Here is a 16236-nt window from a genome sequence, read left to right on the forward strand (position 1 = left end):
CCCCATTTGTCATGTCAAACTCTGGGCTAAATAGAATCAAGGAAATGCCACACCTCCCAGATATCACAGCGAACACTTGATTATATTCAGGTTGCCTGTTTACTCAAACACCACAGATAAGTCACAGTGAGAGCTGAGATGTGAGAATTCATAGGTAAATAATATGGACCAGTGGCAGTACTGGTGCTCTTGTTATTTTAATACTCCTTTTAAGCAGAAGAAAATACTCATCTTTTCCTGGGAGAATCCCAACATCTCAACAAGCTGATTTCAAGCAATAGAGGGAACTGCTCACCTACAACGGCAACTGAGGCTCTATCTTCACTATGCTATTTTTCTCCGTCTTCCATCAGATCAGCATTTGCTTGCAGTTGACAAGTCCAGCTCTCCTCAGCCATGAAATCAGTATGCTTACTTTAAATATATTCTTCTTAACTCTGGTTGCATATGATATTTTAATACTGATTTTCAATTAGAACTAGACCAAGTCTTAACATTTATTTGGCTTTTCACGCTGTTCCTGTGCTGCACAACGTCAAGCATACCATCTGTGCAACACACTTCTGGCCAGAGATGATTCAGTGATTGTTTCAACAACAGCTTGAATTTTGCCTGCATAAATTCGTTACTTACAGAATTCAACACATTTAAATTTACTGCTCTGTGACAGTATTTTATAATCACTTTATCCCACTTTTTAAAACTCATCACAGCCACAACAAAGACTGTTGCCCAACCTGCTAAAACCAGACTGATCATTTTCCCAACTATTTAGTAAATGTTAACTATGCTATAAATACAAATTGTGTTTATACTTTGTGAAAGATTCACTGCTGTCAGAGTTCTCCAGCTGAGTTAGAGCTGAAATATGCTATTAACTCCCACCATGAGCACAGCTAAAAGAGAGGCCAAAAATGCTTTCTCTGGGATAAGATATCAGATCTGCTACTGCTGTCATGAAACTGGGGTCATGTAAACTAAACATCCTTGTAGCTTCTTTTGGAAAGCACAGAAGTCTCTCAAATTGTAAATATTTAAAAATAAAATTAGACTCATAAGAGATAGGTCTAAGATGCATAAAACTTACCCAACGATATTAATCTGGGGTAACATTTAAAAGCTATTATCCATTAAATAATTTATGCCATATGCCTTAAAACAGAAAATAAAAAGAATAATTTCCTCTCTTTATATAATCAGAAGTGGCACATTGAAATAACATACCAAATGCTATGTCCAAACTGATTCTTCACAATTTCTTAATCTCCTCAGTTCATATGGAAATAAAATATCAATGGTAGAAAGAAAGGTGTCAATAGAATGGAGAAAGCTGTGCTTCCTAATGTTAAACAGACTACCTTCATATAACAAAATGGTACCTTCTTTCCAAAGGAAGAAGTATAAAACAACTGAATCATCTAAGGCTAAGTGCAAGTTACTTTGTAATGAAAGTACATGGGATAGTAATTGGATGGGTCTCACTCTCATGTTTTTCAAACTATTATTGCTAATTCTAAAATCATCAGTCTTCCTTAATTATTGCCTACAATTATCATGCCATATGATATTTTAAAATTTTTTCAGAGAATACGGTTAGGTGCTTTTTGATAAGTATGATACATAATTTTGTATACCTCCTGAAGCTGAGGGGTTCCTGTAGTAAATCAATATATTCTCCAAGTAATTTTTTGACTTCTGGCTATAATCTCTTTTCTTTAAGCTTATCTAGTGTTTATGCTAGCCACAGAGGGGTACGAGCGGAGAAAAGGACTTTTAATTATAAACTCCAAGTGGAGCCCAAATTCATGATGGTCTTCCCTTACTCTATGCTAGAGACAACAGAAATTTTTATTCTGCTGACAAAGAAAGTAATAGAATATAAATTAGTCCAAGATACAAATTATTTTCTACTTCACTCCTTCATCAGTTGCTTGTCTGAATGGCATAGAACTAATTCTATCTTAAAAAAAAAAAATGCAAAAAAACTTGGACAGCTGTTTCAAAAAGAGAGCAGAATTTGTGATAAGAAGGTGATGCAAATTCTCTCCAGAGCCGCTGGATGACATTTATCTGTGGTACTGTGACTTCTTACCTCTTCCATGCAGGCACAAAAAAACCCTTCACAGCAAATTTTATGATTGCAAGTTCAGATCAGAATAGTTTTTTTCAAGACAGAGTCAACAGAAGGTAGTAATATAGCATACTTCTGCTGGCAAATACCATATTTTCCACAGGAAAGAGATGTGATATTTACTGCTTGTCAACTAACAGCAACATCCCTTTGCAGTTAGAACCTCTTTCAGAGAGATACACAAGTACAAGGACCAGAGTTGATGACAACACTGCTAAAATGGCTTGAGGAAAAAAAGAAGTGAATGAAGGAATGGTCTCTGCAGGGATGACTTGTGCACAGATATGGCAGCAGATGTACTGGATCCCTTGCCTTGCTTCTCCAGTTGTTCCCTTCCCCCACTGGCTCCAGCTCAAACCCTCCTCTCTTGATCTGCTCCCCCCCTCCTGAGATTTGCCTTTGAATTATGCAAGCTTTGCACTCCCCAGGGTTTATCTGCCAAAAGGTAGCATGTGGCCCATGGTTTGCATTTTAGTTTAAAATTTTCGATTATAGAAGTCAGATCCTTTCAAAATACTTTACATCCTTTATTCCCATAGGCAGAAAGAATGGCAGGAAAAAATTGTTCACAGCAGTATGAGAGGATGTAAAAGTTCTACATTTTCAGTTAAAAAAAAAAAAAAGAAAAAAAAGAAAAAAAAAAGAAATAAAGTTGGAATATGGTTTTAATCAAGTAGTTTTCCTTCCTAGACGAGTGCTTCCTTCTTGTAATATATATAACCTGACTGCCTATAAAAATAAAGGTGCCAGTTGGAGCCATTTAGGAGACCTAAGGAAATTCTGCATTAACCTGAACTCCTCCACTCCTCAGTTCCTTCCACTATTATTCTGTGTGTGGCCTCTCCTGATGAGTTAGGTCACCGATATCCACACACATATCTGTGAAGATACTTCAGAAACATCACGGGCTTCTCATTACTGATGTGGTCCAGGCTTGGCAGCGTATATACTCAGAGACTGTCTTAGTGGAGAAATTGCCATGGTTTAAACACATACTATTATTTCCATATGATACCTAAGCCTGGGTAACTTGCAATATAGAAGTTTCTCCTTTTTTCAGGTTTGCAAAGAAAAATATATATTCCACTACAATTTTCAGGATTTAAAGCCCCAAACCTTGAACTTCATCGCAAGGAGAAAGCTTAAAGCATCCTTTCCAAAACCCAGAAATCTAGAATAAGATTTCTGGTTTAATACTTACTTAATAAACAGACAGTAAACCTGTGGTGTCATGCCTGCCTAAAAATACTATTAATTGTCCAGATCAGAAACTCATTCGACCTCTAACCGGGAATTTGGTGGAGAAAAGAAGAAATATTTTCTGGCAAGCTGACTGAAGGAGAAAAATAAATGCTGATTGAAGCTGCTTGGCAGTACAGAATGTTAGCGTAGGTCCTCAGGGAGATGGATTAGTAAGCAGGAAGAAGGTGAGGTTGTCAAAGGTGCATGATAAATTCATTTAGCACATAGATATAGAATGATTATGCACATAGATATACACACAAGCAGATTTTTTATTACTTTCATCTTTACTCACAAGTAAAAACAGAATAACTCACCATTGGTGATGACACTCATTAAATCTCTTTGCACGGTTATCAGTATCATACCAGAGCTGATCATATGTACCATTTCAAATTACATATACACGTGTATACAATACAAAATATGCTATTACAAAATAAATATAAGTAGGAAAGGATGCTTTACTAACCAGGAATCTTTCTACTGTTGGAATATCCTTAGACCAGCTTAAAAATAAGGCTGAAAAATGCTAAATAAAGATATTCTATTGGACCAATCTTCAAATAACACAGAATAAAACTACTACAGATAACATTCATTCTGCTGTCTGCATTTATCAGTACGTATTTTTTACACCATCAGTAGTGTTTCAAAATTCTGCATCTGCTAAGCTACTCCATTATTATGAACTCAACATCAGTGATTTCTCCCTCTCCTGTTTTCATTTTAATATGCTACACAGTTCAGCCAGTACAGAACAAATCAGAAATAAGAAACGTAGAAGTGACATAAAAAAAAAGCCATACTCAAAAGATTTGGTAACAAAATATATTAATATATTTATAGAGGTACAAAATGCCGTTCTAACTGAGACAATCCACACTTCCAGATAGATTTGTAACTACTTTGTTGTTCTTAAACTAGTGTTGTTTTTTTTTTTCAGGCTATGACACAAGGAAAAGAGATCACAGTTAAACTGATAATAGAGCTGCTCTAGAAAAATTCAAAACTATGTAAAATGTGTGTCTGGAAAGCTGCTCTTTTGATTAGTATTACTTCAATTTCTAGCTTCATCATTTCACTTCTTTAAAAAATACATGCCTTAGTAAAAAGTTACATTTATGTTATGTTGTGTGAATCATAAAAAATAAAATCAAATAATAATATAAAATATCTGAAGACATACTCTCTAACCTATATTTCCCATAGGTGTATCAAAATTAAGGATGAAGACTGAACTAATATGAATTTTTACACAATACCCAGCCTATGTTTTTTTTTGAGCTCACACTTAAACCTACCACTTCAAGAGTCCAATAAATACTATTACATTGTAAGCGTATTTCCTTATCAGTGTACAAGGAAACAGTGATAAACATTATCAATGAAATGAGAAAATGACAGGGTGAACAGTATCAACTAGTATCTGTGGGTCAATAACTGTTTCAAACCTGGTTAACACAATTTTCCTTAAAAGCCAAACATTCCAATGTATTTTTTCTTAGCTCATTGGAATGCAACAATGTGCAATGTCTGTATTTTAGCTCCAAGTGGACCAAGATGAAGTCTGCAGACTGTCTGCAGCCCAAATAACACTGACAACCAGCCATAACTTCTGCTACTAACCCAGTCCTCACGTACCTCTACATGCCCTGCATACCCCCAAGCCTTTCCACTGCCCCACTTTCCTGCCAGCCACAACCCACACTGTTGCTATGACATGACTTTCTCTACAGAGGGTGTCAAGGTGTCCCAACAGTCAGATGGCTGTATGTACAGAAAAAATAGTATTATTGAAAATAATAATCACTTACTTCTCTCGCCTTCTTTCAACAAACAATGACAAGAAACTTACCTTAGGATTAGTCTACAATTCTACAGTGAACTTCAAGCCTAACATTTGTAAATAGAAATATAATTGTTCTTTCTTTTTTAACCTGTTTGCAAATACATTTTCTGCTGGTATACATCTAGCCACACTTTTAAACAAAATTGTTAACAGCATTCATATCACTTTGTTCTCAGTGACTTAGAATATTTTACTGCAAAGTACCAGTTACATTTATTCTCTAATTGATATACTTACAGCTATTTTTAGTTCTGGTCTATTGACTGAACAGAGGAAGTAAAACCTCTCAAAAATAGCTTTTAATCACCCTCCCCACACCCTCTTTTTTTTTTTCTTTTGGAAAACAGCTGTTCAGGTGGAGGAGGGAGTTGTTTTCAAGCCCACAGTAACATTAAGATATTTTATCAAATAGATTTTTCTCAATGGTGATGAGCCTGAGTAAAAGACACAATCTTTCCACAGTTCAAATATTTACTTTTGCTTATCAAAAATACAGGACAAGTTAGTATTAATTTGATAGCAAGCTAAATAAAAATAATGGAAGCTACAAAACTATAGAGTGCTTGATATGCACTCCATATGCAGGATTGCATTAAAAGACAATTGTTAAAACTGTGGAATTTAATTCAAAAGTGCAAACCAAGATTGCCCACAGTCTTCTTCCATTAAGATCCTGCATTAGTGAGAAGAACGACTGCCCTCAGAGCAAATAAAGCAGTCCTTGAACATTTATTCTCATACTGGTGTGGCTGAATCTAGGTGCATAAAGTTTAAGAACAACTTGCGTGCTTGTTCTACTTTTGCATGCTGTGATGACTGGTTCAGGCACCTTGCATTTGTCTGGCCTGTAGCCAAACCACAAGAGAAAGCAAAGATTTGAGCATTCACTGGTAGACCTAAACAATGTGGAGTCTTTACACTTTCAACAGTACCAAAGGTTAACAAAGATTTTGCTTTTCTAGATTTGAAGTACAAACTTACCTCTCTCAATACAGGATCTGTTATTGAACTTAAATTAACAGCTCCTTCATAAGTCAAATAGTAGAATACATTCAGGGACCTAGCAGCCTCTGGCCCTTGCTGTTTGTAGCCAAAAATCAGATCAATCCACTGATGAAGCTGGCAGGAAACAAACTCACTTTCTAATGCCTGTAAAAAAAAACACACAAAGTATATAAACTTGAGTTTGACAGATAGTCATCATTTCTTAGTAGCAGAAGCATATTTTGAATAGCATACAAAATTATCTTAACAAGTCTCACTACAAAATTGATAACAATAGTCTAAAATTATAGTTTTTTAAAAAAAAAGGCCCTGCAAGAGATGACGGGGTCTCCTGACTAACCCTACTCTACTTCCCGCTCACTGTAAGATCTTGCTGTTTACACTATAATAGTGGGAATAAGAGCAAAGCAGTACGTGGAAAGCATTTATGCATTTATAGGCAGACAGGCTAAGTTTTCATGAACTCTCAAAATACAGTTGTGTTTTTTCTATGTGTGATCTTCACAATGAATAATAACAGCATGTTAATCTGATTGTGACAGACGGACAGAAGACTGACAGATCCAGGAAAACTCAACTAACTAGGAGTGTCAGGGTACAAAATATTTAAATGCTGAAATATCAGCCTGCTAATACTTTTATGCATTTCTTGTATATGTCTCTTAGATAAGCCTTTACAGAAATGGTATTAGGATGCTGAATGATAAAGCCACTTTCCTGAAGATGTTATCCAGTTACAAACCAATCCCCCAAACAAAAGCATCTAAACCGTAATGAATCTCTCCATAACGGTATTAGAAATAGTACAAATATATTAAAAGATGACTTAAAAATCATTGTAATCTAAAGAGTTAATTCACCTAGGTTAAATTGCTAGCAGAATTTGTTTTCACTATTTCACACAGAGGATTCAATATCTTTTTTATTTTAATGAGTAGATGAAACAATGCAACAGAGTCTGATAATCTCTTCATCTAAAGAAACTAATAGCATTTTCCTTGTAAAGGAAATTCCTAATTTTGAGCAGAGGAAGTTAAAATTAATCTGAAAACCAAGGAAATCACTCTGCAAGTTGCACACAAAAATGATGGGTTTGTTTCATTAACTGATGCCTGAAAACAACATTTAAATTGACACATAAAAACAGCAATTGTCTTAATTTGTGTGGTGCACACCACACAAAAGCTCTAAATATGTTCAAATTAGAGCAAGCTGCTTGATTGTCACTGCAGCCTCGTGTCATATTAATGCATGACAAACATTAAACCATACACTTAAATGGCAATTTATATCATTTAAATGTTTACTGCCACGCCAGATCATCACTCATTTAAATGTGACTTTCTGACAGCTAATTTCAGTTAATTTTCCTCGATTCACTTAATTAGAACTTTCAATCAAGAAAAGACCTGTACGTATCTCCTACTTCATATCATTCTTTTTTTATTATTGTTTTTTATTAGGATTCCCAGCTATTGAACTGCTGAAAGCATTCTTTAAAATGAATTACCACAAAGGATAGTAACTCTTCGGATGATCATATGGAAATACCCTATAACATATATGCTTAGACAGGATGTTTCATGCTTTTTTTAATTTATTTTTCTTTGTTTGTTTGTTTTTAAATTAAAAAAATGTTTAGACACAGACACACAATTAAAACTATAAAAAACCACATGCAGACCAATTAAAAATTAATGATTTCAAAATTGTTTAATAAGATAAAACCAGTCAGGAGTCTCATGAGTGTCCATAATACTACAATGTGCAGCCATAAAATCCTACAGGGCTCAGCAAATGACAATGATAGGAATTAATTTTCTTGCTATCCTGCTAAAATTTTTTAACCCTAGAACATACTTACTGTTATCATTACAACTATTTAGTGTCAGGAAAAAATAGTTTTAAGGACCTGTGACTTTTTTTTTTTTTTAATATCTATGTTTAGTATGTGCAGAGGTTGTTCCTTTTTCCTTTTCCTCAAAAGCTAGATTTGTAATGGGTTGTACTACACTCACAAAGCACCTGGTCATGAATAACTAAAGGAATATCATTCTGCAATCTCCACAGATTAACAGACACCTAAATCTGACTTTTCCTAAAAAAGCAGAACCAAAACACACTCTTTGCCTTTTCCTGGAATGGTTTGTAGCCATCCGGGAAGTACTTTTCTTTTTCAAGTTTACAAATAATTTACACTTGTAATTTAAACAGATTCAAAACTAGACCATTCTCTTTTATTTCTTTTTTCCATATTAGGCCATTTTAGACCATCTTCCTCATTTGCCAAATCACAGCTACAACGGCTAAACAAAAAATGACTACAGTCAACATCAATACCCAGGGCCCTGAAGGACAGACCAAATATAGCACACAAATTCAGACGATAAATAAGCTTGCCTGTCATTTCAGATACACAGTTAAGCTGTTGGTTGCAGGGAGGTGCTTATTCTATAACCCCACTGATAGAGGAACAATAGTTAGCAGACTGTACACTGATTAAAAAATAAAGCAAATTTTCAAGGAAAACAACACAAGGTACCAGAGTGTGATGTGCATTATAAGCACACTGGTATATACAATTTAAGAGGGGCACTGCTTAAAAAAAAATCTGAAAAGTGAAAAAGTTCCAACGTGCATAAAGTACTAAAAAGGAGTTCTTTAAAAACTTTTTACTGTTAGCATTTGCCTCTTGCAAAACTAAACCAAGGGTATAGAATGCTAAGCATTTAGGATTACTTAAGCGTCTAGGACAGACAGTGCTCATTAAGGCTCTAGTTAAATATGGCATGTAGCTATGGGATCCTAGTATCCTTCCCAGGCTGCTCTTAAAGCTACCCAATCAATTGCCAGCACTCCCACTGCAGGCTGAGTACATCATTTACACCCACTGCATGCTCACGGTAAAACATGTAAAACAAGAAAATCCTCTAAAATGTCCAGCCTAACACAGTAATATTCAGTCCTATTGAGTTATTGTAAAATAAATCAGTGCCTAATGCCCAATTGTTAAGGAGCAAATAAGACCATGAAAAGACTGTCACGTGAAGCCCCACACAAATTGTCAATTCTGTCCACAGGGACTCGTATTAACTTTGACAAACTGTCTTGGGGTTGATATCTGTTTCTTTAATGAGATCTATTAGGCAGAGACTAAAACACTTGAGATACGCTAAAAAGTACAGTATACAGATGTCAAACACAAACACCTATTAGTAACTTTCATTTCTCCATTCCCAAGGTAGAAACGCTTCAGAAACATTGAAACACTGAAGCTTTGATCTTATCAGGAAATGTTTGTTTATTCATAAATATTTTTCAGATGTACAATCTGATATCACTAAGTGTAACTAAAATTACTTCTTTGAGAACAACTCTGAAATGCTTTATTTTGTGCGCATCTTTTTATGCCCTGTTTTCTGAAAGGAATGAATGGAGAATAATCTGCTGAAGACTATCAGTGCAACATCGATACAAACAATCTAGCAAAACACAATCAGAGCGATGGAAATACAAAACTAGCACATTAGAAAAGATTTCCCCCCCTCCCTTTTTTTTGAATAGAAATACTCTGACCATTTATTATGATATATTTTCCCAAAAAATGTTATACCTCTGGAATCAAAATTTGTACCTGTAAAGTAACTAACACAGGCCTTTGCTCTCTACTTTTCTTTCTCTTTTATTTCTGTTCGCCTGTAAGGACATACAGCATATGAAATTATGTCTGTTAAAAATGAATATATATTTGAGATTGGGATGTGCCAATGCTGAAATCAGATGGAAGTATTAACTGTATTTCTTTGCACTAGACAGAGACAGCAAAGAAGTCCTACCTATACGAAATGTTTTACGTAATTAAAATTAAAGTAGAAACTTTTGATTAGACAACAAAACTGTTTCTCCAACATGAATAATCTTTCCTATTCATGCAATTATAAAAAATCCAGGAAAATATTACTTTGGCTAGTAAGAAATTACCAATCTCAAGTACAAATAATTGCCTATTATCTCAAAGGGGCTAAGTATTTTAATTTCTCTTTGAAGTAAGGAATCTCCTTTGTAATACTTAAAATAATAGACTTTTTAAAAGAAAACACACTACATTTGAAAAATATTAATGTATGAACAGAAAAGCAGGATTTAGGATTTCACACATTTTTAGCACAAACATAATTTTGATGTGAAAAATTCTCTTCCTGAGTAACCACAAAGCACCCACGTAACAGAAGTACGAGGTAACTACTTCAAAGTCTTTAAGTATGTATTCTGGCTTGGAAGTATGTCTGTGCACATACTTTTGAAAAAAAAAAAAAAAAAAACAAACCTAACATTGGTTTGCACATATTGCATGTGCAGACTTTCAGACACTAGCTGGTAATGCTGCCTTAACATTGATATATGACCTTTGTAAGTTACAACGAAGAAGGCTGGCTTTTTCAGCCTAATTAGAACTGTTTCAAATTTTCCTGCTAAATATATGATAGAAAGTCCTTTCAACTTTTTTTTTTTATTATTATTATTCTAGAGTTTCTTTCCATGTCAACTTTGTTCCAATCAAAATATGTTTTGAATTAAATGATTTTGATTCAATATGTGGATCACATTTCACTTCTAAGATTTAAAGTCCAAAAAGGAAAAGTTTAGGCTGTTCAAACAAAGCAAAAGCAGCCACTTTGCGGAAAGCTATTCACATTTACCAAGACTGACAAATTGTTTGTGTGCACCATTAGGTCTAGTTTCTGCAATAGTTGCCAGATTTCCTGTCCTCCTAATAACACAGTAACTCTTTAAGTGCTGGCTTTATCTTTTGAGGTTGCTCAGTGACCACTAGTATTCAGAAGTAAGCTACCAACTACACTTTCACCAGAAACACTATTTGATCACTTGGGTATACAGCTGAGGAGAAAAAAAAAAAAAGAAAAAAGAGTATAAAAATCTACTAGAAAGATACTGAATTCCAGCCTGCCTTGAAGATATCAGGAGGAGGAGGAAGAGGACAGCAGACATACTAAGGAGAAAACTCAGAGTTTTGCATGAGGTAATGCAAATTTCAAAAGGATGAAACAGACACAAAGCTTTTTACATGATCGCTGGTTTCTGAATTGCTGCTACATAACTGTTCCAAGCGGATTGTTACAACTATACTACACAGAGTTTTATTTACTGTATTTTGCAATTTGTATTAAAAATTAAATACTTTAGACAGACAGCACTTATTTTACATCTTAAGTTACATGAACATTCTCATTGCCTTTAATTTGTGTTCCCTTTATTTTAAAATACTGCCCAGAAGTGAACTGCCAATGCATTCTTCATTAGTGTTACAACCAAAGTTAGCATTTTATTTTGTTTCTGTTACGGGTCACCAATACCATGATAAAATAGAAAAAAAGAACTCTGGAAAATACCATCTTAATAAATAGTTTTAACTCATGTTTTATACAAGACTGATCTTAAAGAACAAAGAGTATCAAAACCTGAGAAGGTCATACTTAAGAGACCTCTGGAAGATAAACTTCTCTTCCTGTGCTCCCTCTAGTTCTCTGTATTTATCAATAAGGTACTAAGTAATGACAACAGAGAATTTCTGTGTAATAGTGTAACTGAATGAAAAAGCATTTTCTGGTGAGATACATTCTGCATAAACAGTATGTAAACAATGAAAAATATTTTGCAATCTAATGACTCAAGATCTCACTTGAATTTATGTAATTATTACCAAAACAAGAGTGAATTAGCAGAATGTTTACCTAAAAATCTTGAGTATGTCTTTGGGCAATTTCTATAGTCAGCCCCCAACTGTCATTTTGTAGTTGAAAACAGACAAGTCAGACAGCTGTTATATATTTCATAAAATGAAAGCTACTTTTCCTTTGAAATTTGGCTTTAACCTCAACTGAAATGTCTATCACTACGTGCAGGAATAAAAGATTTAACTGAATATGAAAACTTGCCCTGAAGCATTCTTAGCTGTTCTTCTGTTAAGGACAGTGATCACCCTTAAAAAATATATTTCTTAGTATATGCAATTGGCTAAGCATACCCACGATAACCTGCAAATTTGAGAGCAATATTTTAAGGCAAAATTGCTGCAATTTACCACAACCAGTATATAGATAAACTGACCAAATGCTGCATTTCTACTGTTAAGTTTCAAAGTTTAGACATCTATCTCAAAGTGTCAACAGTGGAAACATTTACACAATTGCTTAACTTTACTCATGAGCAACTTCACGGCCTTCATATTAGAACAATTTAGAAGGGCAAAGTGAAGCCTCCTGCCAGGCTTGTAGGATCTCTTATGTTATCCGTTGTAAGAAGAAACAAGCATATGGCTATTAGAACATTTGGAGAGCCAAACTTAAAAACAAGATTCAAAAGATGACACTACAGTGTAAAGAAACCAAAAGCAGATTAAAGAAAGCCAACATGCGTGCCAAAAGCAGTGCAGTTATAACGTCACACTGAATAAGTGCTGATTTGCTCACATTACATGTCATCGGTATACCTTTTTCCCTGAGCATGTCCACTGGTACTTGACAGTTAATGAACTATAAATTCACATGCTGGCTTACCTCACTTGTTCACATATTCCAGCAGTGATGGTTGTGACAATACTACCTTCCCCACCAAAAGAAAGAGTGGGCAAAACCTGTCTCAGCCAACTGGCTCCGTAAGAAAACAGATGCTTTTCAAAAGGCATACCAGCAATGACCCCTTCCTAATAGCTGGATTTCCTCTCAGCCAGAAGACTCAGAAGACTTGTGATAGGAACAAAAAAGGATCATGAGGACTTTATTAAACTCCCCTACATGAAAAATAATATATAAAAGCCATAATTAATTACAGTCGTAGAATCACACAGCTATTATTCATAAGCATGATAACACTGATACATATGGGGCTTGCATTTGTCCTTCTCTAGAGATACACAGAAAATCTAAACACAACTGGTTAGATAACTATAAGCATTTCTTGCTAGAAATATGGCTAAAAGCAAGTATTTGTAACAGCAGGAAGTGCTGGTGATTTCCACCATTTCCACCTCTTCCCAGCCCTGAATTTTTTTCCATGCTTAAAATGCCTGCTACATTGTTGGAGGATTCTCTTCCTCGGAAAATATCAGCAACGTCCAAAGCCCAAGACAGGCTGGATGAGGATCCCTTTTGAAAATCCTCACATACAGCACCAAAAGGAGGCAGGAAGCTCCCTCCTCCCTGAAAATCAGTAATTCCTCTCAGTTCCTCCAGCACTTGCCTGCACGAAGACTGACAGCCTGGATCTGGAACCTATTACCCATGGAAGCACAGACTGTTAACCACACAGCTGACAGTTGGCTCAGTCAAATTAGTTTAAATGAAGTTTTGTATTAAAAAACCAAACAACAAAATCCCCCAAGATATGACTACATTTCACAGTGCAGTGTTGGGTACTGACAGAGCTGACTGAGCTGGCAGCAGGGCTGTGCCATCAGGTTAGCACAGCATGCTGCCAAGCTAACACAACCTTTCTCTCAGGTTAATGCAGGTACATGGCTTCCAACACTTCAGCTACCTCGCATACCCCTAACCAGAGGTCTTCTGTATGGCATCTCCTTGTGCCTTGTCACCACGAACACAGTTGCTTCCAAATGTCAAGTATTAGCCAAAGGCAAACTGAAAGGTCAGAGTACTGCACACTTCCAAAGGGGCATTTGTCATAGCAAACAGAGAGAGATTCGCCTTTTCATGTTACAGATTCTTTCTCGGTAACAGAGAGGTGCAAAACACACACTACAAAACATTAAACCATGTCATATTTGCTTGCCTTTCAGGCTGAACAAACATCTGCTTTTTCACTGAAGACAGAAACAGATGAAACTGAAATTCAGAAAAGTGTTATGGCCAGAGTACGCTTACCCAGTGTTAGGGCTTTAGCTTACTTTTTCTAAATGAATATATAGCTTGCATAATTGTTATGTAATGGATGGTGAAACTTAGTGAATACAGCGAAGGTCATGAAGTTATAGAAAATGTCTAAAACATGAACAGAACTCGTGTGATCAAAATGCAGAAAAGGTTTATATCAGCACAGACAAAACTACACTTGAAACAGCTTTCATGTTATGTATTAGGCTGTGCGCTACAGGTTTTGATCTCACTTAATCCTCAAATTAAAGTTTAAGCCTACACATACTGTCTGATTAACAACAGCACAATACGTTTCACACTGGGAGACACTGGTGATTTTTCACTATGTATTTTGCATCTAAATGTGCTCATACATTTTTCCCTTCTGATTTACTCTGTAATCCCTAGAAGTCAATTGTTGCTTTATTTTTGCGCTCTGTTTCAACAGCTTGCAGCATTTATACTGTGCTTTGATGTGTCAGCTGTATATGCAATTCACAAGAACTGTGATGATCAACAAGTATTAGTATGCATGTAAGAAGAGACAGAAATGCTTGCAAACACATGGTCTTCAGATCACTGCAAATAGCACAAGCAAACATCTTAGAAGAGTTGTAGAGACTAATCTAATTTGTCTTTGAAGCCAGTTCTGGGAAAAAATGTTCTCGAAAAATTTGTTTAAGATTAGGAAATAGTACGACAAAAGGTCAAGGAATTTAAAATTTAAAACACAGTTTAGATGCAAGTCAGGCAGACAACCCATTTCAATCTTGTCATTTGACTTCTCAGAATAGGAAGTGTTCAAGAGCTTTTGGAGAACAGATTTGCAAAGGCAATTAGGGTACCACTTCTGAATAAATCAAACAGTTACAAAATGGGAAACAGCACTATATCATCACATGGCACAAATGTGTAATCCACTACGGGACTAACGCATAGATAAGCACAGGTTTTGCTTCCTTGCAATGATTATCAACAGTCAAATTGTCAAATTCTGATCTTTTAGAAAGATGTTCTCTGTGGTTGCTTAGGATGACAATAATACAAGGTATGTTTGGCAAAGACACTGCACTTATCAGAGTTGGCATTTAACTAGAATGACACAGGAGAAACATTACTTAAACAGGACAGAGAAAGAGAGAATTTGTGCAGTAAAGACATTATCAGTACAAGATTCTACAGTTCTCAAAGCTTTTCTGCTGTTCAAACCAGATTTTTGTTCAGCACAAGAAATACAAGAGAAGGGACTGTTGGAAGGACTGGCTCTTCCCTCTCTCCCCTCACACCACAGCTTCTACATTCAGCATTTAAGAAAAAATGCCGATTGGTGGAAGATACTATTTGGAAAATGACATGCTCTTTGCAAACTTGCCCAAACACAGCAGGTTCTCATTTAACATCTAGTTCTGGTAAATTTGCTAAGCAAGCTACCAGGAAGCCTAGATCCAGATGAGCTGGTGCTCAAGGGCAGATCACCTTATATCAAACCCTCTGGTACAAGCACTTCCAGTCTTCAGATTAAGGAGGACCCTGTCCCGGGCTTGACCGTGAGCCACACCATGTCCCAGTGGATCCCCTCAGCTGTCTCCCACTCCTTGGGAGTAGTTTGGCTACTGCTGGAATTTGTAGCAGAAAAAAGAGCTCCTAGGGGTCAGGTTCAAAGCTTGAAAGAAATCAAACTGAAAATGGGTCATATTTGTAAATTACTTTTTACATTTCCCTTCCTTAGGAAATGTGAAATCTAGCTTTTCTTATTCTAATTTAATCATGTGTTGCACATAGAGTTTCAACCAGTTTCAGATATAATGCTTTCTTGTGGGTAGTTTAATTTCTTCTAGGTTGTATTCCTTTCTATCACCTAAACAGCTTCCATTTTTCACTAAGACAGCTGTACACAAAAAGAGTAGTGATATATTGAGTATAGTGAGCATGCTCAGGAAATCAAGGCGTAAACACCTCCAAGTGCAACAGACATTCTGTAGCCGGCTGAGAGCAAACTTTTCATAACCTTTATATTACTCTGCCATGAACCGTGTTAGTGGGAAGGGAGCAGGAGATGAATACTATTAATGTTTGGAGGTTACACGCTGAAAAAGCATGTGGCCCATTATTAA

The 16236-nt window shown here is 35.7% G+C and overlaps 1 protein-coding gene across 4 annotated transcripts in view; it reads right to left on the bottom strand.

The window, feature by feature from the left end:
* LRBA (LPS responsive beige-like anchor protein) overlaps nt 1–16236 on the bottom strand; it is a 397410-nt gene that overhangs the window by 52835 nt on the left and 328339 nt on the right. For all 4 annotated transcript variants that reach the window (XM_066996727.1, XM_066996728.1, XM_066996726.1 and 1 more), the window contains one exon: nt 6207–6374. In XM_066996727.1, coding sequence (XP_066852828.1) covers nt 6207–6374 — 168 coding nt within the window. The remainder of the gene's footprint in view (nt 1–6206; nt 6375–16236) is intronic.

This window comes from Anser cygnoides, chromosome 4 (assembly GCF_040182565.1).
Source record: "Anser cygnoides isolate HZ-2024a breed goose chromosome 4, Taihu_goose_T2T_genome, whole genome shotgun sequence".
Taxonomy (NCBI): Eukaryota; Metazoa; Chordata; class Aves; order Anseriformes; family Anatidae; genus Anser; species Anser cygnoides.